The 26,730-nt window shown below is 35.7% G+C and overlaps 2 protein-coding genes and 1 long non-coding RNA gene across 11 annotated transcripts in view; 2 read left to right on the top strand and 1 right to left on the bottom strand.

Annotated features, from left to right (window-relative positions):
* The window catches only part of tp63 (tumor protein p63), a 42,740-nt gene extending 41,239 nt beyond the window's left edge, over positions 1-1,501 (top strand). For 5 of the 8 annotated variants that reach the window (XM_082137309.1, XM_082137305.1, XM_082137303.1 and 2 more), the window contains one exon: positions 116-1,501. In XM_082137309.1, the coding sequence (XP_081993435.1) occupies positions 116-418 (303 nt within the window). In that variant the 3' untranslated portion in view covers positions 419-1,501. The remainder of the gene's footprint in view (positions 1-115) is intronic. The other 3 variants (XM_082137306.1, XM_082137308.1, XM_082137307.1) reach the window with 3 other exon arrangements.
* Positions 817-23,830, bottom strand: tbc1d23 (TBC1 domain family, member 23). 2 transcript variants are annotated; one of them, XM_082137300.1, is made up of 19 exons: positions 23,704-23,830; positions 17,532-17,646; positions 16,399-16,504; positions 14,460-14,664; positions 13,906-14,029; positions 13,375-13,499; positions 12,779-12,825; positions 12,546-12,649; positions 12,026-12,148; positions 11,339-11,431; positions 10,944-11,114; positions 10,801-10,843; positions 9,591-9,697; positions 8,827-8,963; positions 8,493-8,537; positions 7,536-7,624; positions 6,640-6,775; positions 4,362-4,556; positions 817-2,968 (listed from the first exon to the last, which is right to left on the bottom strand). In XM_082137300.1, the coding sequence occupies exons 1-19, from the start codon at positions 23,739-23,741 to the stop codon at positions 2,884-2,886; spliced, it is 2,088 nt and encodes a 695-aa protein (XP_081993426.1). In that variant the 5' UTR covers positions 23,742-23,830; the 3' UTR covers positions 817-2,883. The 2 variants fall into 2 exon arrangements, with proteins under 2 accessions (XP_081993426.1, XP_081993427.1); XM_082137301.1 differs by lacking the exon at positions 8,493-8,537.
* LOC309474723 lies at positions 17,654-21,752 on the top strand. Its single transcript, XR_014197407.1, has 2 exons — positions 17,654-19,435; positions 19,671-21,752. It is a non-coding gene; the product is annotated as an uncharacterized lncRNA (long non-coding RNA).
* Positions 23,831-26,730: the final 2,900 nt, after the last annotated feature.

Here is a 26,730-nt window from a genome sequence, read left to right as displayed (position 1 = left end):
AGACAACATCGCTTAGAATTGGTCAACATGGAACTATAGCACAGTAAATGTCAGGATTCGGAGATCAGAGCAGTGGCTGCTGTATTCATGAGCTCTGTGGTATTTCCATCCACAGGACTTGTCCAGGCTGAAGATTCCCTCAGAATTCCAGCACAACATTTGGAAAGGAATCATGGAGTACCGGCAGACCATGGAGTTTTCTCCACCTCCCCACATCTTGCGCACCTCTAGCGGGACATCCACTGTTAGCGTGGGCTCCACCGAAGCCAGAGGCGAGCGCGTAATCGATGCGGTGCGCTTCACTCTCCGTCAGACCATTTCCTTCCCTCCGCGGGATGACTGGACCGATTTCTCCTTTGACCTGGCTCCCGATTCTCGTCGCAACAAGCAACAGCGCATCAAGGAGGAGGGCGAATGAACACTATACACGCATACAACGGCAACAGTGTACATTTACTGTACACGCACACACTCTCTGTTTTATATTAACACACTTGGTGTTGGTCCAGAACGTTTCACAGTTTTCCTAAGCAAGTGATGATTAAAAAAACTGTGAGCCTCATAGTCTAGTTCACTTAAACTTAAATGGGCAGATAAAATGCACTTAAAGTCCTTTATGGTTTCATTATCTTCTGGTGGATTTAGCTCTGGTTGTCATTTCAAGCCCCTTTACTGAACGCAAGCAGCTGTGGCTGAGGGGAAATGGTGCTTTGCTAGATTGTTTTGTCATTTTCACTGTTTCTTGAGATGAAGCACTTAAGAAATGCTGTTGTTACTACTCATAAAATACACACTGAACGTTTGGGGTTTCTGTCCTTCTTTTTTTTTTTTTTTTGGCCAACGGTATATTTCTACGTGATTTTTTATTTTTATTTTTGTATAAAAAAACCAAAACAAACATTTTCCTCCCAGCAGGAGCTTTAGTGTTAATTGTAATCATTGTTGAGAGAATTCCTTGCGATTGAACAGTCATTTTTAAAAGGCTGACGTTTGTCAGTTTGGATTGTATGTATTTCGAATCGCACATGGTTCTCTATTCTCGCAGAAAGTGTTATTCGTCTATTTTTATTTGTGGTGTAAGACTGATGTTGTCATGTAGCCTCTATGTAATACTGTAAACCCTTTGTATCTTTTATTTGTGAGTCGCAAACACTCCAATACTAGAATTGCAGTGTGTAAGTATTGAATTTAATTGCTTGAACTGCTGTTTACTGGCCCGTAAACTATAAAAGTGATTTTTATTGGTTCATTGGCCAATGTGTTTGTACATTGTCAATGCAATGTGGCTTCAGTATTTTTTTTAACCAGTTTCCAATTCACTTGATACTCGTTGTTAGCCTTTTGTGGCAATATTGTACAGTTTTTTGTTTTGTTTTTTCACTTTCATTCGACAACTGAGTGAACAATTCTTTATCAAACTATTAATAAGGAATTATTGTAAATATGTTGCTTTGTACTTATTTTGATATAAACCAAAAATAAAACATATCATTTAACTGTTTTTTTTTTCTATAATTAAATAAATTAAACAGGGTTCATTCAAACAGAAGTCAGACATGGTGGACCTCATTTTGATTTATTTAAACAGGAGATATTATCAGTAGCATTCTGTGGTTTTAACAGACAAACAAAGGTTGAAAAGTTGAGCATTGGGGATAATCCTATGAACATATTTAAATTTTCAGGTCATTTTAAGAATCTTATTCTCATTTAAGACTTACATTTTTAAGCACTTGCATAGTGTGAAACTGACAGGACTATTTCCAAAAATGTTCTTAAGGTTACCATTTCCTCACATTGATTTGACCTCTGTTAAGGTTTATGTATAGATTATGTTTGAAACTGGTAAATAGTTTGTGTATACATTTATTTTTGATGGACACTGGATTCACAAACCAGTTTTTCTTTAGTGCTTTCAGCATCAATACATAATACTTGCATTACTGAATAACTACTCAACAGATGTGGGTTAACATCTTCAACTTTCTCAATACATTCTCTCGTAAACTTGGCCATTACTTATAAAGGTCTCATTTTACTGTCACTGTCTCATCAACCCATTCCTTTTAATCTCGAAAGCAACAATCACAAGATAACTTTATGGAACCAGGTGATCCAACAAAAGGTTAACAATTTCTGGGCATTTTAGTGAATCAGTACAGAAAGCAGCAGAGTTGTGTGGAAGTAAATGTGTGTCACACTGGTGCAGCCTCTTCTGCAAGCAACCATACTTTCCAAATATGAAAATTAAGAATATATATTCACCTCAATGCCTCATGTGATGAGGCTCCAGGTGAATTTGTTTGCTGTAAAAACACTGCTTTGATAAATATGTCAAAACTTTTTCTGTTACATGAGAATTCAGCAATATATGATGTTTACATCTTCAAATGGCAAAATAATTAGTGACCTCAAACATTAAAGCAGAAAAAGAGCAATGAGGTTCCTTGATTGAGGTTCCAAAACCGTTTTCTCATCCAGAGGACCTGTTTGAGACTCATATAAAACAGCTATAGCTCATTAAGGCTCGAGACAGATAGATAACAAATCTAACTTGCTTAATTAGGTCAGTTTCTCAAATCAGAAATTGAAATCACAAAGCAAAATGAACAAAATCACCATTTCTAATGCAGGCTCATATTGACATCTCCATGTCCAAAGTTTTAGAACTCCCGTCAATCATGATGGCAGCGTGCCCAAAGAGTCTTGACAGTATTCCACGTCAGTGTTGCCCAGGGAGGAGGATCATGACAAGAAAAAAGAACAAAAGAAAAAAAAAAGTGTGGGAATGCTCTACTACCCCCTTCCCCTTCAGGCTGTTTTGGTTGGAGCTGTGGCTGTCTCCTGGATGACCAGAGTGAAGCATTTCTGATGTCTCTGTCACTAAGAGCTCTCCATAGCATCTAAAACTTTCATGATTTGCTGTTTGATGACTTTAGTGGCGTCACCAGCGTCTGGAATTAAATACCTTGAGAAGAGAAGACAAGAAATATGCTTACAATCTTGCAAACTACACAAAGACAAGTAAATGACACCAGATGCCGTGTTGCAAAAAAAAAACACTGTTAAGTATATAGCAGGGTTATTATCATTACCTAAAACTATTAAAAACAATTTTGTTCATTGAAATAAATTTGAAACAAAAAAACTGGATGAAATATCTAAATAATAGAATAAATTATAAATTTAGCTTTGGCAACTAAATGAAATACATTTAAAGGCACAGTATGCAAGTTTCACCACTAGAGGTCACTTAATCAAAGCAATAACAAAGGTGTGGCTTGATGATGCCGTGAATGAGTGTGGAATCATGGGAGGTCTCATTTTCACCTCCACAGCCGATGGAAAGCAATCCGTCGGGACTCAGGTAGAAAACATGTTCATATATGAGCTAATGTATTGCTGTTTAACTTGGTCAAAACAATCATACTAAAAATACATTTGAGTGTGTTGAAAATGTTGTTATAATGTTACTCTGTGCGTTCGCTTAGCGGCTGTGTGAGACACTTGTTGCACATTACAGTAAGCTAGATCGATATTAGAATATCATGTAGCTTGTGTTGCTAAATGTAATGCAATTAATTTTTAAATATTGTTTGTATGGCTGTATTACTGTTACAAATGAATCTCTTTCTGATTATGGTATGTTAGCCATTGTCTCTTAGGAATGGTACAAAAATGTCACTCAGTGTAAATCAAGAAAAAAAGAGATTTGAACAATAAGATTAACCGTGTTGAGCTATATAACAATGATTCGTTTTCTGTCAATAAAAGTATCCAAACATTTGCTCACCTGTCTAATAAACACATAATATATTAAAGCGTCTTGGGTGTTTCCATAGTTTCTATGGAAGTAAATTCAACGGAAATCGAGGGTAGCGCGGATATGACATCATTGTCAGATGACACAATGACACAAACTGTTACACTGGTTAAAATGGCTGATTTCTCTGAATTTAAACATTTTTGGAAACATTTGGGATAATGTAAGTACACAAGTCAACAAAATATAACATTATATTGTTCTAGTAGCTTTTGGATATTTTAATATTTTAAGTTGAAGCACTAAACTTACTAATGGGAAATAATAAATAAATAAATAAATGAACAAACTAAAACTGAAATAAAAACAATTAAATCTAAGTAGTAATATTTCAAGAAAAGAAAATGTATAAAAATGACAAAAGCACAAAAGACTAAATTTGTTTAAAAAAAAATCTTATTAAAATTAAAACTGAAAGTGTAAAAATAAAAGCAAATTCAAAATATTAATAATATATTCTTAAACAACAATATGAATGTATTTTTGGAGTTGAAATACATAAAGGTCTCTTGGTGTCCTGTTGTCATATTCACCATACCTCTCTACAGCCACTATCTCCACTCCTGCAGCATTGTTGTTGCCAAACTTAAAAGTGATGAGTTCTGGATGCTTCTTCTTGGAGGTGATCTTCACCACAGAGTTTAGGGCCTGCCTGGACTGGATGTAAGCAAAACCTTTTCGGGCAGCGATCTCTCTCAAACAGTACATGTGTGTTGCAGTGATCAGCAGGTGACTGTGGAAAATAAAACAATAAATAAAACTCTTGTTTCCCCACTGGATGAATCCAATAGAATCTGTCTGCATCCTGCAAGACTTCAAGTTACGCCCCTTCAAGTTACGTCATTTCAAGTTACGCCCCTTCAAGTTACGTCATTTCAAGTTACGTCCACTTCAAGTTGCTCACAATTTTTTTTTACTTAAAGCTGCGCTGCACAGACCTTTTGAATGCTTTTGAATCGCTCTCGCACGAGTTTAACATAAACAGAACATACAGTGTTTCCCACACATAGACTAATTCGTGGCGGTGCGCCACAGAATCAACACCGGCCGCAACATATTGCGTTTCGTTATAAAAAAAAATATTTAAAACACGCAGCTTACTCATTCAGCTGCATTTCCTTTCCCTGCTCTCCCTCCATCTCTCTGTCACTCACGCGTCTCTCACAAGCGATTTTTTGTCTCGCCAAAGCCTTATTTGATCGGTGAGTGATGTAGATGACTGCTGCGCTTGTGATAGGGCGCATATTAACGTTACTGAAAGAACGAGCAGAGAGAGAGGCCCGGTCTTCAAACTGTCTTGCTCTCTCTCGCTCCCTCGCGCATATTAATCAAAATCAATTGAGAATTGACACGAAGTTTCACGTGGAGCATTCTGATCTTTTTTTCCTGAATTACCGCTGGGTGTGAATTGTGCTAAAAAAATAAAAATAAAAAACTTTATGATTATATTATTATTATTATTATTGAAGAATAATGATCTTTGGTCTTATGTATGTCATTGGTGATTCATTGTGTGTCACTGGTGTTACTGTCTTTTTTTTTTCTGTCACATTAAATAAAATATCACATGTGACATGATAATAATTTTACATCCATTTAATTCTGCATACACTCAAAAGTTAAGATTTAAACTAAGGATTGCATCATTAGGCTACTTGATTTTAACTGGTTTTCAAATATTTTCATCATTATAGCAAATACATGGTTGCACAAATGAACTAACATCATTCAACATACTTTTAACAAACATAATTAAAATAAATAAAACAATTTCCTTATTTGCTGAATTATTATTATTTTTCTGTAACTCTGACTACATGTGCTGAATTTTTTTTTTTTTATAATATTTAATAAAAACCTTTAATATATTGCCAAGCTGTCATTTATGTGTATTCATAAAGTCAAAGGGTAATCTAATAATGTGGTTTAAATCATTTAAACCACATTATTAGATGTGTTTAATAATTATTATAGAGTTTAACATTTAAATTAAATGTTAAACTTACGACATTCCTAATGTCTCTATACGAGCTGGCATCTTGCCGACAACATCTCATTTTGAGTTTGACATATCGTGTGGTTCTGTGTGATTTGGACAACTTCAAGTTACGCCCACTTCCTCTTACTCCCCTCTCTTGCAGTCCGCAGACAGACCCATCTCGATGAATCAGCGTTTTTGAACAAATCTCTTGAATGAATGTTTCAATGACAAATATATTTTTAACAGTCACTTGTCGCCACCTACTGGCGTAACAATTTAATTGATACAATCTTCATTTGAAGAGTCAATTATTGAATAATTGTAAGACAGGAATAATGATATTGTGTGGTTGAAAAGACTGTTTGTTAAGCTGTTTCGTACCCATGATAACTGCTCTCTCTGGGCCAGCGGCACCATGAACACAGATTTGAACGTGATAGTACTTTTCGAAGGTTTAATAGACATGGCTGAATCATTGACATCTATGAATAAGATCACGAGGATATTTGAATTGAGATCGCGATCTTTTAATGACTAATCGTGCATCTCTAAATGCACCCACCAACCATCTATCAGCTGGGAAGCCTCAGTATCTGATAGGCTGAATTATTAACGTCACAGTTTTTCACATGCAACCGTATAATTACACTGAATACCTTGGCCAGAATAGAACATAATTGTGTTATAATGTTAGAATATAACCTTGCTTCTTTTTTTTTTAAATGGAGAAAGTTATTTTTTTTTTATATACTCAAACTTTTATTTGATGATTTCGCCTCACAGTGGAGCACCAATCCCATGTCTAGTTCAGATGTGCTCAGACATGTGGCTTCACCTTGGGAACATGTGTCCAGTCTCCTTAACTTCATTGCATGGAATATGGTGCTTCACATCTGGTTTGTTGATCCAAGTCTGTATATTGACAATCTCTTTCCTGTCATCATCTGATATTGATGAACTGTCAATCTCATCTAAAAGGAGGAAAGGAAAAAAGAAAACATGAGGAAATACACAGGGACCCAAATATGAGATGACTGAGTGTAGTGTACCAAAAGTTGAATTTATAAATATCTAGAAGTTAGGTTTAGTACAGTGGTTCTCAGCTAGAGGTCCGGGGCCCAATAGGGGCCTCGACAAATTTCTTATAGTTGTACTAATAATCTTAATTAAAACGCTTAAAAACACACACACACAAATGTACAACATTAAACTGACATTATATTTTTAAGTATTTTTATTTTTATTACAACAGAAGTTCCAGAGGTACATGTCAGCTTAGATAGGAAGGCTTTTGAATATTGTCTTGGAAAAAGGGTAGGTTATTTTGTTAATATATAGTTTTAAAAGATTTTTTGTTTTGGTTCCCTAATACCTTGCTTAATAGAAATTATGATTAAAAAGAATTCTGCAAGCCAGTATGACATGGCATGAATCCAAGGTCAAGATTTCCACTAAAAAATAAATAACATTTTGGTTTGTTTCTCACCAAACTCTATAAAATGCGATCCAAACACTGAATTATCCCACGTGACTTGAGCTGTATATTCTGTGATATTTTTGCATTTTGTTTTTCAGCTTAAAAGGTGTCAGTTTGTGTGTTGGATTTTCAAATACCAACACTGGTTTATGCGTGTTTGATTGGAGTTTGAACTAAACTCTGCAGGAAAGTGTAAGTTGAGTTGCCTGAACAGGTTGAATGTCCCTGGTTTAGATGGACCTATGTATATTTACCTGTATCATACTCTTCCTCATCCCCGATGCTGAAAACAGGCTTCACACCCCTGTATGGCTTCCCCACCCGATCACTGCTGCTTACGTGCCTAAAGAAAAAAAGAAAAATCATCAAAAGTACTTACAAGAGCCACTAGAAGAAAAAAGGTTTGTCCTTCACAGTAGCATTGTCTTCCTTGTGCTAAAACAGGCATTCTAAGAGCATGGTAGTGAGATGAGGTGTCCTCTAGGATTAGAAAGATGAATACTGTTAGTTGGAAGAGAGGGAAGTTAACATGTTTGCATTTTAACAAAGATGAGAATCAAAGTGTGGAAGGTCAGAGTTTACAGAGTGAATCTCTTAAGAGTCCATTTTACAGTAAAACTGAACAACTTTAACATTAAATCACAATTGCCCCAGCCTTCCACAGCAGTGATCAAATCTGTATAAAAACAGTGAAGAACTGGAGTCTCCCTCCACACAAGTTAGGGGCATCAAAGAGGACTCAGACTTCAGGCTGTGAGACAGACACTGCTGGCATAAAACAAGCAAAGGCACAAAGTGGCAAATGCAGTGAAAGAGGTCAAAACAGCCAACACGGTCACAAAGTGACAAAAATACCTGTGGTTCACAGCTTCCACCATTCTGAGTGGTATTTGTGAATTCTACTACACATGCATGTGAATATTTGGTAGTGGATGACAAAGTCACAAACTCTAGAATATTACTCCACTCTGATGATATTCTCTGAAGAATTTTAGCAGGAAACAGGAAATTCAAAAGACTGAATAGGATATTTGTACTATAGATGCAGGTGATGCAGATGCATATGGTGTTAGAGCATGAGTGTGCCGTTTAATCTGGGTTTTGAAAACCCCTACAATGAGCTAAAGCTGACAGCGCCACCCTGAGACGGCAAGTTGCGGAAACCTGATGCACGCTAAAGGGGGCACAGACAAACAGTGATGAAATCTTACCGATCCAGTATTCCCTTGTCTGGCCAGGGTAGATTGAAAGACATTCTAGTGTGAAATAACAGGGCATAGGTTGGGAGGATGATTAAAAAAGGAAGACTTCAGAAAATCAATCACTTCAAATAAATTCCTCTATGTAATATCATTTAAGTTATTTTCTTAAGTAAGGGGTTTAAAAAAAAAAGAAAAAAAAAAGAAAAAAAAAGCGCAATCTGATCATTTAACGTTTTTTTCTTCTCATCAATTGTTCTATTTTTTAAATCAATAGACGGACAAATCCGCAGAGAAGGATGTGAAAGAATGCCTGTCTGGTGGACTGAAGATTAAGGATGCTCACCTGTCCACCGGTGTGGAAGTGTTTTCAATGAAGCTGATCATCTTCTCCTTCACATTAACTGACTTTGACTTGAGTGCAAAAGTCATTTTGTTGACAAGTGATTTAACTCCTTTGCCATCTGTGCTGTTCAGTTCCCCCTGTATCAATATAAGAGATGGGCTGAATTAACTTAATCCAAGTTTCAGAGGCATTTGCTTATCACAATGGAAGTTGAAGGATTTAATGGCTTGCTTTACATACAATGTCCACTAGATGACACTAAATGCCACCCAGAAAATGAAAGGAAGATGCTACATGTATTCAGCTTATTTTTCGAAAGGGAAGTATGAATGGAAGGAAGTTTCCAATGAATCTGTGCGAGACTTCAGATTCCTTAGTCACTATAAGTAATTAACTAGAAGAATAACAAAGTGCAGTAAGCAGTAAAACTATTTGAGCTACAAGCCATTGTGTTTTAATTTCAATAATACATTTATCAATTGTACAGCTAAAATAACTGGAAGCAGCTGACAACGGAAGCCTCGCACATTCAAGATAAAAAATGCCCATGCATGCTCCTACGTAAAAAAAATAAGGTGGATAAATCTTCAGAGAAGTACCATAAATATCTTGAAAACAGATTGAGAAAATGTTGATGAGGAGGACATGAGTCACAAAAGCATGGTTTATGGGCTGCATGCCCTGAGTAGTGAGTAGCACAGCTTTAATGCACAATCTGATGATGTAAAGTGCATCTCTCACACTCACATACACACTAAACTCACGTCAACTGAGCTGAGGCTACTGTGGGATCCTGAGGTGCTCACAATCCAGTGAACATAAACATTATCCGGCCCTTCAACATTAATATCTGCCAGGTGCTGCTGCAATGCTGAGAGTAAAAGAAACAAAAAGGCTGTGAGTCTCATCAGCACAATAAAACTGCTTCTGTCACCATGTAAAACTGCTGATCAGATTTTATAAATACATCCAAATGCATTACATTTTATTTAATTAAAGGCACGCTATGTAAGATTTTTGGATCAAAATATTGAATAACCACTAGAACAATGCTATATATTTTGTTGATTTGTGTACTTACATTATCCCAAATGTTTCTAAGAATGCTTAAATCCAGAGAAATAAGCAGTTTTAACCAGGACATGGACCATGCCCATGCGTCACCTATCAATGACATCATACCCGCGTTACCCTCGATTTCCGGTTAATTATATTTAGTAGAAACCATGGAAACACCAAAGACGCTTTAATATATTATGTGTGTTATTAGACAGGTGACCAACAGTTTGGATATATTCATCGAAAGAAAACGAATCGTTATACAGCTCAACACAGTTAGTCTTTTTGTTTAAATCTCGTTTTCTTGATTTACTGTGAGTACCATATTTACCATGCCTAATATCGATCTAGCTCACTGCAGTGTGCAACAAGTGCCTCATATAGTAGCCGGCCGCCGAGTGAACGCACAGAGTAACATTATAACAACTTTCAACACACTCAAATGTATGATATGATAAAACAGCGCTGCGTTACTCTACATACGTATGACCGGAAGAAGCGGAAGCAGTCTGTGACATTATAAAAGCTCCACTGCTCTCGAGCCGTGTGTCGTGCTTGTCTCTCATTAGCAATCACTCCAGTGGCCTCGTTTCGCTCCAACGGCTTTCGTAACGTTAATAAATCTTTAATACATTACCGGTCATCCATGAATATGATTTCTGTCCGAGTTCCATCGTATTCTCCACCGGCTGTAGAGGTGAAGACAACAACTACCATGATTCCACGAAATCAAGGCATCATCAAGCTACGCCTTTGTTTTGAATAAACAACCTCTAGTGGTGAAAAGTTACATAGTGTGCCTCTTATTGTTTGTTGATATTTTATTTATCAATTGCATTTTGTTCCAAATTTGGCCAGAAGGTACAGTGCACAGATGATTTAAAAAGTGTTAATGTTGCTGAAAATAAAACTTACCCATAAATCCACCTTTTGCTATGCTCACAAACTCTTTATTTTTCTAGACAAAGGAAAGGAAAATATATTTCTAATAGTTATGAAATTCTTTGAATAATCATTTACACAACAATTCAATATGTAGCAGCAGACACAGTTCTCACCTGTAGAAAGTGGGCAAGCACCATGTTCATGTACATGTCCTCTTCTTCACGTCCACTGCCCATGAAGCACAGATGCTCTCCGCTGGCCACAGAGCCCGACTCCAGAGACTGCTTCTGTGCCTCCAGAAGAGACTTCACTGACAGGGCAAACTCAGAGGGGTTATGGAGCATCTGTGAACCAAGACAAGGACGTGAAGGACACAGGTGCACAGAGCTGTGTGCAATTCCTCTGTGAGGCAGCTACACATATTAAACATAGTATTTTTGTGGAAACAAAGTGGATCAGAATCTCTATTTCAGAAACTCTATTTGACATTCATATTAAGCCAAATATTTACAAATGCAATTGCATTTTCAAATCAAAGGCATTCTTCTCTGCTTGCAAAAATTCTTACCAGGTCAGAGTCCAAGTGAAAGGCAGTGGAGAGGTGACCAGCATTGTACTGCTCTGCAGGACGGCAGTCGACTACAAAAAACCTCACACCCTCCTAAGTAGCATAAAACCGCAAAAATAGTATCACTTGAAATAGGGCATCACATGCTGAAAACAGATTTTCTGTTGGTGATTCACATGCACAGCTGGCAGAAATCAAAATGTTTTCAAGGTCAGAGGGTGTGAATTTGAAGAAATTGTTTTTTGCAATGTACATACATACATAGAGCACATCAAATATGGCAAACAGAAGCTCAAACATGAATGCTTGACATTTGTTCTTACACATCAAGCATGTTTACCATAATTGATGTGTTCCATGTATGTGCGATGATCAATGTTTATATGTGAATAAAAGCCTAAATTAAATGTTCATCATATACAATGACTTGAAAGTCTCTTCAGAAGACTTACTGCTTCATTCATAAAGATTAATTTTACAATGTCTTTATGTACTTTTTGAAGAATAGTATGAAAACATTAAAACTATCTTCATTTGTCAAAGATCATGAAAATATATGAGGGAGTAAAACAAATTTAATTTCTGGGTGAACTATCCCTTTAATGTTGAACCCTTATCAACAACATTAATAATCATTAAAGATGATTTGGAGAGGTCTTCAACAGTGATCTTGGAGTGGGGACTCACAGGTTGTAGCTGGTTGGCTTGCAGGATCTCAGGGACGGATACGGGCAGACAGAGTGCTTGACTCAGGTCCATGTCCTCTTCTTTTAGGGCAACCAGACTGCTGCCAAACAGATTATGGTTCTCCTGCACACACATCAAATACTTAAGCATGTAATATCTCAAGGCTCGATAGTGTGATTCACTTGCTTTTGTGTATGAAAAGAGATGTGTGCGAACAATAAAATGTATGTGTAATGTGTGTGAATAAAAAAAAGCCTGCAGCTCCTCAGTTTGTTAACCTCAAATGTAAGGTCATAAAACATCTTAAGTGGTATAACAAACATATCAACTATTTTAAAAGGTATTACATTTGAGGGTGGAAAACAGGAATTGTGATTCAGCCAAATGTGATTATTAAACTTTTAAATTATGCTATAAGCTATTAAAAGATGTTATTGCAATGCACCACAGTTCCTGATCTATTGTGATGTGCATCATATCTATAGGAAGTTGGAAATAAGAACAGTGATATAATGCTTACCTTTCTAAGCGATAGAGGCGTCTTGCTGTTGTAATACTGTGCTAAAGAGAACAAGTCTTCAATGTCCTCTGCCTCTAGTAATGACGGAGACAGCTCCAGCATTTCTGAGAAAAAATATAATAATACAAAAATTACAGCAGTACACTTGTCACAATGCAACAGGTTTTTGTAATGTATTTTTATTATTATTAAATAATGCATTAAATTAAACAAAAGTAAAAAAAATTTTTTACTGATTATCTCCTCTTTGCCATCTCCTTCTTGGGCAAGAATGCTGTCTCTAGACATCAGAAAAAGAAGAAAAACATCTTTTGACTTGATCTCATAAACAGGCGAGTAAAACTGCCTTAGTGTAGTTCATTAAAGGGGTCCTATTATGCTTTTTTCTTTACTGTGTAATGTTGCTGTTTGTGCATGAAAAAGGGCTGCAAAGTTAGAAAGCACAAAGTCCACTCCAAAGGGAGTTATTCTCTATATCACTAAGCAGGGTTTCTGAACTCCCGCAAATGCCGGAATGTGTATGTCAAAATATATACCGTTTATGGTAAGGGCATTACCTTACTGTTCAACAGATTGAGGCGGTTGACCAATCAAAGCAGACTGGGCTTTTCGGAAGGTGGGTTTTAAACAAAACTGAAACTAAAACAGTGTTCAGACAGAGGGTGAAAACAGGCCCTGCAACAATGTAAATTGTTTAAAAAAAAATTACATTAAACGATGTATGAACATATTTAGTCGATGCCATAAACAAAATTATGAACCTGTGAATGAGCATAATAGGACCCCTTTACTCAACTGAGTTCACTGAACAGTCTGAACTGTCACATACTTGGCATTGACAAGGATGATGAGCAAGAGGAAGAAGATGAGAAAAGGGTCAGCCTGTTGAAGATAAACATCCCACAAGGCCTGTGTTACCTCAGGGAGACAGTGGCTAGAAAAGAGACTGCCCAACTACAGGAAACAGGAATGCAAAAAATATATATATAAGTGTCAAGTTCTTTGGGAAAAATGATAAATGTATATTTGATTAATTCTAGGAATATGACCATAACACTTTTTTTCAGACTAGCTCCATAGCATGTATAAGTTACTGTACGTATAATTTATCTACCAAGCTAGGGGTGTCCATTCATGCTCCTGGAGGGCCAATGTCCTGCATACTTTAGCTTCACCCTTCATTTAACACACCTGCACCAGTTAATCAAGGTCATGAGGATTACTAGAAACTCCCAGAAGGTGTGTTGGGGTAAGTTGGAGGCTTGGAGCTAAATTTGTTGGCCATGCACGAGCAGGTTTGGAGTGGACACTCCTGTACCAAGCCAAATATTTCATCAACTATTGCCAGAAAAAGACTGACCCAGCTGATGGCGTAGGAATCAGGAGTGATCTTTTTTGTGTCCAGGAAGGAGCAGAGTTCAGGCTCATGATACTGCAACAGGAGCCTGAATAGGTGAAACGGCCGTCCTTTCACAAAACAGTCTCTGCAAAGGACAAACAATATGACACTAAATCAAGGAAACTGATATACAAAGCATGCATGTTCCCCCTCTGCCAACCTAAAGTGTTTCACAGTTAAAGTTGGTGGAATTTAATCACCTTGAACAAAACTGAACATTTCAAAACTGGCCTTTTGTCTTTTTAGACAAGACATGGTAATTTCAGGGATTCTGATTTTCTACATAATAATAATAATAATAATAAGCAACATTTTATTATTATTATTATTATTTATTATTATTATTATTTGATCAAATTACATCAAACCAAACTTGTCATTGCACAAATAAATCCTGGATCAGGTAAGTTTTGGAGTAAAAAAAAAAAAAAAACAGATGAAAAGCAAAACTGTGGGGGTTTTGTTTATTATTATATTTTTTTGTATAAACACAGACAGATGAACACTCCTACTACCGTGGGATGTATTTATTCATGATGGCATAGAAGCAGTTGTATAGGTCTCTGCGGGACAGCTGTAAGCCCAAGAGTGGTTTGAGGATGTGTGGCCAACTAAGATCTGGAGTGAAGGTGACATTTCTGGATTTGCAGTAGAAGGTGATCACTGACTCCACATCTGACACCAGGTCCCGCCCTTCCTCCACTGGTATCCCCAGCTCATCTATATGCAAAGATTGCAGAGGTCAAAGATTAGCATCGTTATATAAAAAAACCTACTGATTTTTATGGGGCTGTATTTCACAACACTGTAAACTACGGCTTGCGGGAAAAGTAGTAGTACATTGCTTGATGCCTTGTTCTTGCCACACTAGCTATTTTTACAGAAAGAACAAGGAAGAATAACTAACTAACTAACCTTTACACAGGAAATTAAGAAAAAAAGATTTTTTTTTTCAATTGTATTTGTGATAAAAAATGTATTCGCCATAAAATGGAATAGAGCTTTTCTTCCGCAATGTGACGTGATTGAAACAACTTATCAAGTCATTTTCACTGGAAGACTGAGTTATGACATTTTGATCAAACATTAAGACGCCAAACAACATTTTTAATAAATATATACATATCAACATTAAGCCTTTTCATGTGCATGTCCTTTGGACAAGTAAATCTGTCATTAACTTGTCAGAGTAAAAAAACTAGCTAAATTGAAAACTAATAAAAAACCGAAATTTCGCGAGCGACAACCAATAGGAGTGAAGACTGCCAGTAGAGCTCACGTCACCGTCTCGAGTCTCGACTGCAGGCAAGATAGAACAGAGATCCGGAGTGATTTGATTCACTGTTTTATATCATTTGACTAACCACATACATGGATATAGCAAAATTATGCATAGAAAACAATCTGTCGACAGTCTTTTTGAGTTTGATTCATGCATTGATAGTTCTTGTAATTGTATGATTCAAGTTTAGCACGGCTGCAGTTCATTTTACAGTTTCCACTGCATTATGTTGATTATTAGGGACAAGAAAATTGATTATTTGTCAAATTCGAATGACATTTTAGTAGGCCTAACTGTTGACAGTATGAGTGAGTTTAATTTGTTGATTGATCGATAGTTAATCAAGATAATGATTTAATGCACTGAGCACTTCTGTGGTTAATATTACAACACTCTCCAACAGCATAATATTATTTTTAAATCTTTTAAGCCTAATTTTTTGTCAAATTAGAATGATATCTTAGTTTTATATATGTTGTACTTTCTATAGATATGGCCAGACGTGCAGTCTGCCAATAACATTAGAGCGACAGCTCTACGAACGCCCACAAGCAACTACAGCGACAAAATCGCTGGCAGTGTGAACGGGGCTTCAGACAGCATGTGATCTCAAATTCAGTTCTCTTTTGCAGCTTATTGCGCTTGAATGTGAACACACACACAGTTATATACAGTAAGTTATATCATTTTGAGTATTCATGTAAACAGTAGGTTATGTCTTAAATGAACATAAACAACTGGGTGAAAACCGGATGTGTGTCAGTTTATTAGTCATAATTTTTAGTTTAGTGACTTTAACTTCTACTTTAAAAATCATTATTTTAGAATGTAATGTCACAATATTAGAATGTAACGTTATTTTAACCCTTTTTGCACATAATATATAGCAAAGCCTACACTGGTCACATTCACTATATTTGTTATTCATAGCCTTCAATATGAACATTGTTTGTAGAACAACATTGGGCAGGATGTGAAATAACTTCTTTTCTTTTAATAAATACAGATTTTTTTTTTTATACAAATAAAAAAAAGAAGAAGAAAATACAGAGACATATAACCATATAGCCAAAAAAAACTAAGATATTTTTTTTTGGGGTCATATCGCCTAGCCCTAATGTGTAGTACATAACCACGCATAAATGACAAATTGAAAATGAGAGGTGATTCACCAATAATCTGCTGACTGCGGGTGTGAATGAGCGTCTGTTCTGCTAGGTCCAAAGCCCCATCCCACGAGGACAGACTATCTCCTTTACCAGACACGTTCAAAGCAATCTGTCAACAAACATGAAACTAAAACTTAGAAAATTAAACAGAGAAAACACCTTCAGTTCAACAAGGCTTTATCAGCAGCACAAGGGTTGTCAAAAATATTGATATTTCAACATTGATACTGAAATATCGGAAATGGTTCCAATACTCCTTTTCTGCAGTATTGATACACGACACCAGCTGCGCATTCTCACTCTCTCTTCTCTCCGCATGTTGTGTAACAGCTTATTGGATCCATGCATAAGCTCGTATAGTGACAGCAGCCTAATAAACCTGATGCTTTCTGTCATGTTAATCAAAAAAACAAAGAGAAAATCACTCGCTAATCTTGACAGAATAACTTTTGTAACTTTATTTGTAAGCATTAGTCTGTATTTAATTTTTAGAATGGAAACTATCCAGTGTTATTTTACATTTGATTACTTAAAATTCTGTAGTATTTCTTTTCTGAATACTACTGTTAGACCCACCTGAAAAACTTAAAGCCATGTTTATTTAATTTGTCTCTTTATTCTATTGTACTTATTTGTGCTATTGTTTGCAATTTGTTTATTTATTCTATTACTGACTGTTTACTGGCCTTTTTTTCTAAATGTAGTTGAATTCAAACAAAGCCTCCCTGTGTGTAAAATTATGATATAACAAATTATCTGGATGGTGGTATATATGGCAGAAATTCCAGTATCGTGACAACTCTAATTAGCAAACCATTAGATATAAGCTAATCTCCCACGGGGGGTAAGTTTAAAGGGTCCTACACTCCAAGCTAAGCTACAGTTTCCTTAATGGCCATCTGATCAATACAGAGGCTCTCTAAAGCCCTTTGGGACCCATTGACTCTAAGGAAAATTCTGTAAAACAAAGCCCTGCATGGATCTCTTATGTATTTTACACATAATACTTTTTCTGTCTCTCTCATCAACACACATGTACAATCTTTCCATAGCTTTCTCATAATACAAATAGTCAAATTTTCCACATGAGGCTACACAGGCTGATTAGTCAAGCTGTTTAGTCTTTATACACTTACCATCCATAACTTTGCCCGCTGTGGTGGGGAAAGGTTTCGGACCTGGATGACACCATCCTGATCAGTGTCCAGTTCACATTCTGACAAGTCAAGAGCGTCTGCCAGATCCTGATTCCTTCAGAAAACACAGTAAATGCACACATGACACACTATTACCTGATCACTCAAACTTCACTCAGCAGAAGTCAAGGACAGATTTTGACCACATTCAAGTTTTCTGAATTCAAGTGTTTGCATTACCTACATGTACGCAGAAACTATGTTACCAACTACGCAACCAGAAACAGAAGGGTTTTAAAAACATTATTTAAAATTTCTATATTTTATCCTACGGTTCAAAAGATGGGGGTAGGGCTGCACGATATTGGAAAAACCTACATTGCGATATTTTGTGTTTCTGCTATATATATTGCGATATGAAATCAATTTCACCAGATGATTTTAAAAGCTCTATTTGTAAAGAATGAATAATTCTAGGATGATTTTGTAGCAGAGTGCATCTGCAAAGAAAATAATACTAAAAGCATAGATAAAATACAATAGAAGAAAGATACAAATGAAATAAGCAGTGCGTTAAGTTTTTCAGGTAAATCTAACAGTATTCAGGAACAGAAATGGAATAAATCAAATGTAAAATCAAAGTCTTCACTGTATTAATAGATTATTACTAAAATAATTAATGAATACAATTTATATTTGTTAAAGCTACAAAAGTGCTTTGTTTGATTTACAATGGTGACAAACAGCTGCTGTATATTAGGATGCTTTCGCTTTAAGACGAACGCACGGTTCCAATATAATGATACACACATATCCGTTTTCTTTCTCAATTGTTTACAACACTGTGTTTATGAGGATACTCGCGACTGGCATTTTGACTTTATTTTGTGTGCACGTGTCTGTTTAAGCTCAAAAGGAAGAGAAAGATAACTGATTTCGCTGTTCACGTAACAGTCACAGTGTTCTTGTGCTTGATGTTTAAATACATGCAAATTATAAACTTTCACTCTATGATGGTTAAACTTTGCAATTAATGCACGATCATGTGTTCTGAACCTGGAAAGCAGATGGCCCGTTCGGATCACGGATCTATTACAATCCCTGCTTGACATTTACTGCGATGTGACTATCGCAGATGCGCACATCGCGATATTGATGCTAAATATATCATGCAGCCTTAGCAGGGGGTATGAAAGATTTTTTAAGATGTTTTTGAAAGAAGTCTCTTATGCTCACCAAGGCATCAAACATACAGTAGTAATATTGTGAAAAATTACTACAATTGCAATCTGTTTTCTATTTGAATATATTTTAAGATGTAATTTACTCTTGTGATGCAAAGCTGAATGTTCAGCAGCCATTACTCCATTCTTCAATGTCATATAATCCATCAGAAATCATTCTAATATGATGATCAATTTGGTGCTCAAATATCAATGTTCAATGTCTAAATTGGTTTTGCTGCTTAATTTGTGTGTAAAACATAATACAATATAGGCAACTAATTTCAGGATTTTTGATGAATGGAAAGTTCGCAAGGACAGTATTTTTTACATTTTAATAATTTTTAACATCATAAATGTCTGTAGTCACTTTTGATCAATAAAATGCATCCTTAAATTGCATTTAAAAAAATTACTGACCCCGAACATTAGAGCCCGACCGATATATCGGCCAGCCGATATTAGGCATTTTCCAAACTATCGGTATTTATAATGGCCGATAAATGAATATTTAAAAAATTAAATAAAAGCGGACGAAACACCCGAATCACAACGAACTTATTCTGCCTAAATAAAGTAATGATTACTGTATTTATAACTAGCATATCTGTAGTTCCAGTCTCTGCATTGTAAAATGTAAGTTAGGCACACGAGGAGTGAACATTTAGACATAGAGAAAAAGTATCAAACATAGCCTGTGCATAAAAGTTAGCTTTTCTTTTACACGTGTGTGAAATCCAAGTGTGCGTTGCTGACTTCGTTTAGCCGCAGCATTAACGAGTCACATAATGTATTTAGTGCATCACTTAGTAGCAGATTTTAGAAGGCAGGCAGCAAATGATGATTGAAAATGGTTTGTTGTAGCTTGATGGAATAGATGGATAGAATTAAAAGAGTGCAGGTAAAGGGAAGCAAGTTGACATTGTAATTATAAGGTAGCTTATAACATTGACATTTGGCAGACGCTTTTATCAAAAGCGACTTACATTGCATTTCAAGGTACACATTTACAATCTTATCAGTTCTTCACACACACACATTATTACATAATTGAATTATTACTGTCAATATTAATAATAATAGTTGACTTTTTTTTGTTCAAAGGACTTTAAGTTTCATATCTTAAGTTTGTATTTTTATACATTATATTTATCAGAACTTTAATATATTCTGTTCTGTTGAGACAATAAAACAAACAAGTTTATTTTTAAACTGCATTATATTATTTTAGTAAGGCTGAGGACTCTTAAAAAACGACAAATAACTAATGTTAGGGAAATCTGTTCATGTTTTGTTACGCGTTTCTGGATTATTATTATTTTGTAATATATATCGGCCAATATATCGGAATATCTAATTTTTAAATCACCAAATATTTGTATCGGTATCGGCCTTAAAAATCCTTTATCGGTCGGGCTCTACCGAACATGTTCGTTTACTGATCAATGCGTTTACGTGAATAAAAGCTGCCTTAAATTAAAACTGTTTATCGTATAACGCAATCGTGTCTCTTCAGGTGACTTGGATTAAACCCCTTAATTCATATGGATTTATTTTACAATCTTCTTTATGAACGATATGAACGATATGAACGATTTGAAGGAGTTTTGTGTGAATAGACTTTCAATGGAGGGACAGATATTTTTCAGATTTCATTACCAAGATGAACTACTTTCATTTCCAAAGATAAACAAAAGTCTTGGAACGACATGAGGGTGAGTAATTGATGACAGAATTTTCATTTTTGGGTGAACTATCCCCTTTAAAATAAAGAGAGTATAAAGAAAATGGCAACTTATTCTAATTAACCTATACCAGAATTAAGGAGAAAAATAATTATTTGTGTTAAGTGTCTGATGAATTTATTCTTATTCAGTCTGATTTTATATAAACAACAAAAAATAACACAGGCAAAAAATAAAAAGCATCTTGTGTGAACAGCAGTGACATGAATCATTTATGAGCAATATGCTGAGCAGCTATACAGAAATTAATATCACCACAACAAATAAGGTGCGTGTATACACAGTAGCTGACATGGCTGTGCGATGAATACACATTACTGAGAATTCAGCTGCAGAAAGAGGCTTCTACCAAATTCAATATTCAGTCAAAAGGGTATTCAGTCTCTCTGCACTGCTCTTCTGCACTTTACTCTCCTCTAGGGTTTCTCCAAGAGCTATTACAAATTCTAGACACTAGCAGAACAAGCCAAGAACCTGGTACAGGGTTCTTCAGGAGAAAAGAAAACAAACACTCGACTTGCACTAAATTGCCTTTTTAGCTTAAAAAAAAAAAAAAAAAGAAAACACAGAAAGAAATCCTCTGAGGCCTCTTTGCCATCTGCTATACTGCCAGGGAAAGAAACTGGCAGACAAAGCCCTACTCTCACACACTACTGCTGAGAACAACTGTGCTGAACTCAAACAATGCGCATCACTCACACAAACACACCGCAGATGCTCCAATTTTTTCACACACAACCTCTTCTCAGTTGCAGCAAACACACCAGTGAGTGACGCATTACAAAATAAACTCTTTTTTAGAGCAATAATACAAAACACTTAATTGTTTATAAGTATCTGCAATATAATGGCATGAATGCTTTTTTACTGCATCATTTTCAACCCATTCTAAGTGATTATTCCAAGACTATCAAAAGTCGTTCTCGCAATTTTGACAAAACCTCATTTGTTATCGACCTAAACAACATCACCATGGTGACACATTTATTTACACCAGTGGAAAAACATGGTTAAATAAATACATCAAGAAAACTAAACACTGTAAAGGTGTAACTGTAGTAGAAATCAAGTTGATTATTGATGATGGGTTCCACAATCACTCTAAAGTCCTGACATTCTCTTAGGGCCCTTTCACACCTACCTTGTTTGATCCGGATTTTCTGACTTATCAGTTTGATCCGAATCAAAATTACAGGTGTGAAACCTCCCCCGGACCACAGTCCGGACCAAACAGACGAAATTTGGTCAGACGATAGAGGTAGTCTCGGTCCGGATCAAACTGAACAAAGGTTTGGTTTGTTTCTAGTGGGAAAGCATTTTCTGTATGGTTCGGACGTTCCGGAAGTTCCGGTGGTTCTCGCAGGATTGCTTGCAGTCTTGTCCTCCTTTCCTGCCGGCGACGATAAAATGTTCGCACAACGAGGACGTTCATTTGGCGAATTTGAACTAGCCTCGGCCCTCTGCCTCGAGAATAGTTGGTGCTGCAGGTAATAATGGCGTAACAGTATAGTGGCAATGATATGTGTCTGTACATTCATTCTTGTAAAAAAAATATATATTTTTTTTTTTCATTCTTGTCAAAGTTATCCGCCGAATTGACAACACGCTGACATCAGGTGCGCGTCCGTTTACAAATCAATCAATGTCAAGATGCAGCCCACATAGATGATGACGACAGGATGCAAGTATGTCATGTAAAGTTCTTTAGTGCGCTCGCATTAATTGCAATGTGAAACCAAACCAAAACTTACCGAATGTATAAAATGTATCAAAACATGACCTTTGGTTCGGTATTTGGTGCGGACCTTCAGGTGTGAAAACGCCCTAGAGATGAAGAAAGCGGTCTAACAACAAGCCATACCAAGCATTCAAACCTGGGGTGAAAAAATGCAAGTTGCCACATATTTAGGATGAATGCCTGAATAATGAGGTATGAAGCTTTAGAGTCAATACATTCTTTTTAAGGTGCAACACGCTAATTAACATGCAAACATCTGTGGTTAATAATGGACTTAGAAATCACAGCCTGAAATATATACCACCCTGCCACAAACTTTGCTCCTTTTATCTCTCCTAGGGAGTCATTTGTCTTCCTTGTCATTGTCTATGAAAACAGGAAGGTCCATATTCAGCATAAGAGGAAGAGGACACAAAGGCTCACTAAAAGAAGTTAGAGGAATCATTAAAAATGTAGGATTGAAAGTATTTTTGCCGAACTAATTGTCATTACACAGTGTATCTCTTGTTAAGCAAAATCGTTTTTAAAAACTATAATGGTAATAGTGGATTATGAGAAAAAGAGTGCTTTGCGGTGACCTTCAATATAAAAACAGTTTACAAATGCCATGGCTGTGAATTACATCAGGATTCAAAATTCTTCTCAGAATAATTCTGTTTTCTACGCCACATGGGCAGATAAACAATAAAGCAGAACAAAATGTTGACGTCAATAAGCTGTCAATGTAGTTGGGCTGAATTCCTCAAGCATTTATAACTTGGGAGGAGTTTCTAATGTTCATACTTATTTCAACTCTCCTGTACAAGACATACTGAAATATTCACAAAAGAATCCATACTCATTCAGAAGAATCACTTGAGAAAGTAACGTTACCAAAAAAGGGTGAACCACCCATTTTCGGGAAAAAATGTTTTTTCAATTCCAGAAAACCACCACAGAATTCACACTTTTAAGGAGAGCCGAATACCGTAAACTACAATCATACATACCATACAAGTAGGGGGAAAACATGGTCATAGTGAAGTAATACAGGAGATAAGAGATTATATAATCAGAGTATCATAATCATCATCATCATCATCATCATCATCAATTCTATTGTGTCCAAAGCTACGCTAACACCTAGCAAAAGCTGTTTTAACACAGCCAACTCCTGAGAAAACACAACAATGACATATTTAATCTCTTAGAAGACATATTATACAGATCACCATAAAAATAAAAGGACTATGTCGAACTGCTGAGAAGGTCTGAGAAACAGCTGGAGTCTCAAAACAATACACTAACTGCTTTGACTAGCCAGAGTAGCTGCTTAGCACAGCATCGCTGTCTCACAAACGGATGTCGTGAAAAAAACTACGTGATTAATAATCTCTCTTCAACTGACTTCAAGTTCCAAGTGATAATATCAGACTGGGACCAGTAAATCGTTCTGCGGTAAAAATTGATCAGTGGGGTTTTCTTACCAGCTGCCTTGAAGCACTTCCCCTACAGCATCCGCCATTGCTGTGGTGACGGTCCACGTCAAACTGTGTCGTAAATACCAGCGTCCTGTCGCTAGGACCACATGCGCGCGCTTGACACTAGTCTAGACGTGACGTAGAACGCGATATTCAGCGGCGCGCGACTTAAGCTTTGATGAATAAAAAAAATTGCATTCTAGACCTGGTCGGTATCAACACGGCATGACACTTGTTGCCTGCCTCTAACATAATCTTTCATTTTGTTGTGCTTTTGCATGTAGCCCACTGTCTTTTTAATTGAATTGAAATAAATTATTATTCATTTTCTGCCATGATGCATCCCCTTATTGTATGATTTATGTCATATGTAATGTGTTATTGAATAAACAAAATAGTTAGCCACTCGACTGGATCTTCTGGTCTAAGTTAAATTTATTTGTCACGTGACCGAAAATAGCCTCATCAGCAAAGGAGGCGACAAACATTGATCATTCCAGCAAATAGTGTATTACAGAGATTTAATTTAGGCTACTTAATGGTTATCCTTGTTTTTTTCTTTAAAAAAAATTTCCATAGTCTACGTTTACGCCCTATATAGCCTTCAAGCTTTTTTGGGTGGATATGACATTTTTTATTAGAGGGTAAAATAACCTATTATATTAGACAAATAATTTTGATATAGCCGCTATATGTATTATTCCACTAAAATATTAATTTTTTAATTTTTTCTTATACTATGTTTTAATTATTCAGGGAAATTCCACATACCCTAAACAAAGGGTCAGCGTCCAAGAAAATTATATCAATATCCTCCAGGAGACCAAGGACTTCAGCATCTGGTTGAAGAATATTATGTCCAAGGGGGTCTGTTTTCACACAATGTTTTGCAAAAAATTATCTTGAGAACTGATAGCCTATCATTTTGTTAATTTATCACCAAACCACTTGCTCAGAGCAAATTCTGATGACGATACCAAAAAGGGCCTCGCTCCTATTGACAGGAAGTGTCTAATTCTAACTGAAAACGTCATTCTCCAAAACTTAATGTAAAATGCATGATGTCTGATGATCAAAGTCAAGAATCCCTTGAGGAGAAGTAAAGACAATATCATCAGTTAGTCTATCATCCTGGCTCTTAGGTTGCTTTTGACTTTTTAAAGTGTACTTTGTTTTTATTATACCTATCATGAAGATGCTTGCCAACCTCAACACTTTCACGCAAACAACTGTCAAAAGATAATGTTGATAGATGGATAGATGTTGGCAAAACCTGAACAAAACTACTGAATAACACAGGGGCCATTTGCATAGCATCTGTCTTGAAAGTTTGACCAACTAGCAGTTAGATAAGAGGTTATCAGTCTTTAAACACAATATGTTTGTGCTTTTTTTTACATACATACATATTTATATTATATAAAAAATGTTGTGTATAATTGTGATCAGTTTAAGCCAAAATACTGTAGCTCATTTTCACCTGGGAATGTGCATTTAATTATTACGCAAATGTAATAAGCATTAAATAAAAATAGTTACAAATAACTAATCTAAAAAAATTGGATAAAAGCATCTCCTAAATGAATAAATAAATGTAAATCTGCATTGAAAAATGAAAGCAAGCTGGCTTTATGCATAACTGTGGACAACTTGATTCTTTATTTTAGGGTCTCATACATTAATATTACACAAGTAAACTTTACCGACATCACATTTACCCCAACCCCCCCTCCTCCTCCCTCTCTTTATGTATTTTTTCTTTTTTTCTTGAGGCATCTTTTTTTGCACAGCAACTTTCAACAGATTCAGCACAACAAATTCATTTTAAACCTTTAGGTTGCGCCAATTAGCTTGCATTAGTTTATTTTAAAACAATCGTTTTGAGATCTTCAAACATGCAGCAGAATGACTGGAATGACGTTCTACCAATATTGGTAGGTACCAATTAATATTCAGTAACCATTAATAATCGATCAGGCTGGAGAAAAAGAAAATATGCAAACATGTAAACATTTACATATTAGGCAATGCTTAATGTGTACATGCATAGGCAATTTATCACATCCCCTAATAGCATAGGACAAGCCCTATAAAGACAGCAATGCCATTTTGTTGTTTAGATATTGAAATCATCTTAAAGCAGAAGATGGCTGAATGAATGCAGATAAGTGAAGAAATCATGGTTGCAATATTTCATTTTTTACTGCCTTTTATTAATAATGGTTAAACTGTGAATGTTTCATATATATATATATATATATATATATATATAACATTTACAACTAGTTGTTCTATAAAATTCTCCTCCGCAGACACAAATATACTATATGTATTTAAGGGCATGCCATACTTTAAAAGTACCTCAATATTCCAAGATTTTTACAAATCAATGCAAAATTTAAACAAAAGACTAGGGAGGGGGAACTTAGTTGCTAAATGTAAGGTGTTTGTTTTTGCATTGATATTTTTCAAGAATGAGCCATTCTTCAAAAATACCCCTCAATGACATTTTTATTTCACAGAGGAATTAAACAAATAAAATCAGATATGTGCAGTTTTAAAGATAAAATGAGAGGAATGTAATTTTGGCGCTTCATATTGTATCTAGGTTCATTCTTGTTTTTGCATAAAAATGCAACATTACATTTCTCACAGCGTTGTTTTAAACATTTAACATTTTAGTGCCTCAGTTTAATAAGATGGGAAAGGTGATTTCAGAGCAAACTTCTTATAGGGCTAAGAGGGTTTTAAATGACTTTAGTTATATTATCTTATACATTAAATAATGTGTAATTTGCCTCTTTTTATGTCAGAAGAATATTATCTTTAGGATGTTACTTTTAAAGAGAAATCTCATTGCTGCACGGAAAATATATATGTTTAAAAAAAATCCCAAAATTCAAGATAAAAAAACCTAAAATGAATAACTGTATGGCCAAATTTCAAACTTTTCCTTGATATAATCCCCATCTTGCAAACACAGTGTAATCACAGCAGTGACGCATAAGAACATACAGATTTAAAACAAACACA

This window comes from Leuciscus leuciscus (genome assembly GCF_965113295.1).
Source record: "Leuciscus leuciscus genome assembly, chromosome: 14".
NCBI lineage: Eukaryota > Metazoa > Chordata > Actinopteri > Cypriniformes > Leuciscidae > Leuciscus > Leuciscus leuciscus.
This window is presented reverse-complemented; position numbering and strand designations above follow the sequence as displayed.

Coding starts and splice junctions, on each gene's coding strand:
- tbc1d23 (XM_082137300.1), bottom strand. CDS start 23,741: ATGGCGGATGCTGTAGGGGAAGTGCTTCAAGGCAGCTG. Junction 13,500..13,905: donor ATTCCTACGCCATCAGCTGG/GTCAGTCTTTTT, acceptor TGTTTCCTGTAG/TTGGGCAGTCTCTTTTCTAG. Junction 10,844..10,943: donor TGCTTGCCCACTTTCTACAG/GTGAGAACTGTG, acceptor TCCTTTGTCTAG/AAAAATAAAGAGTTTGTGAG.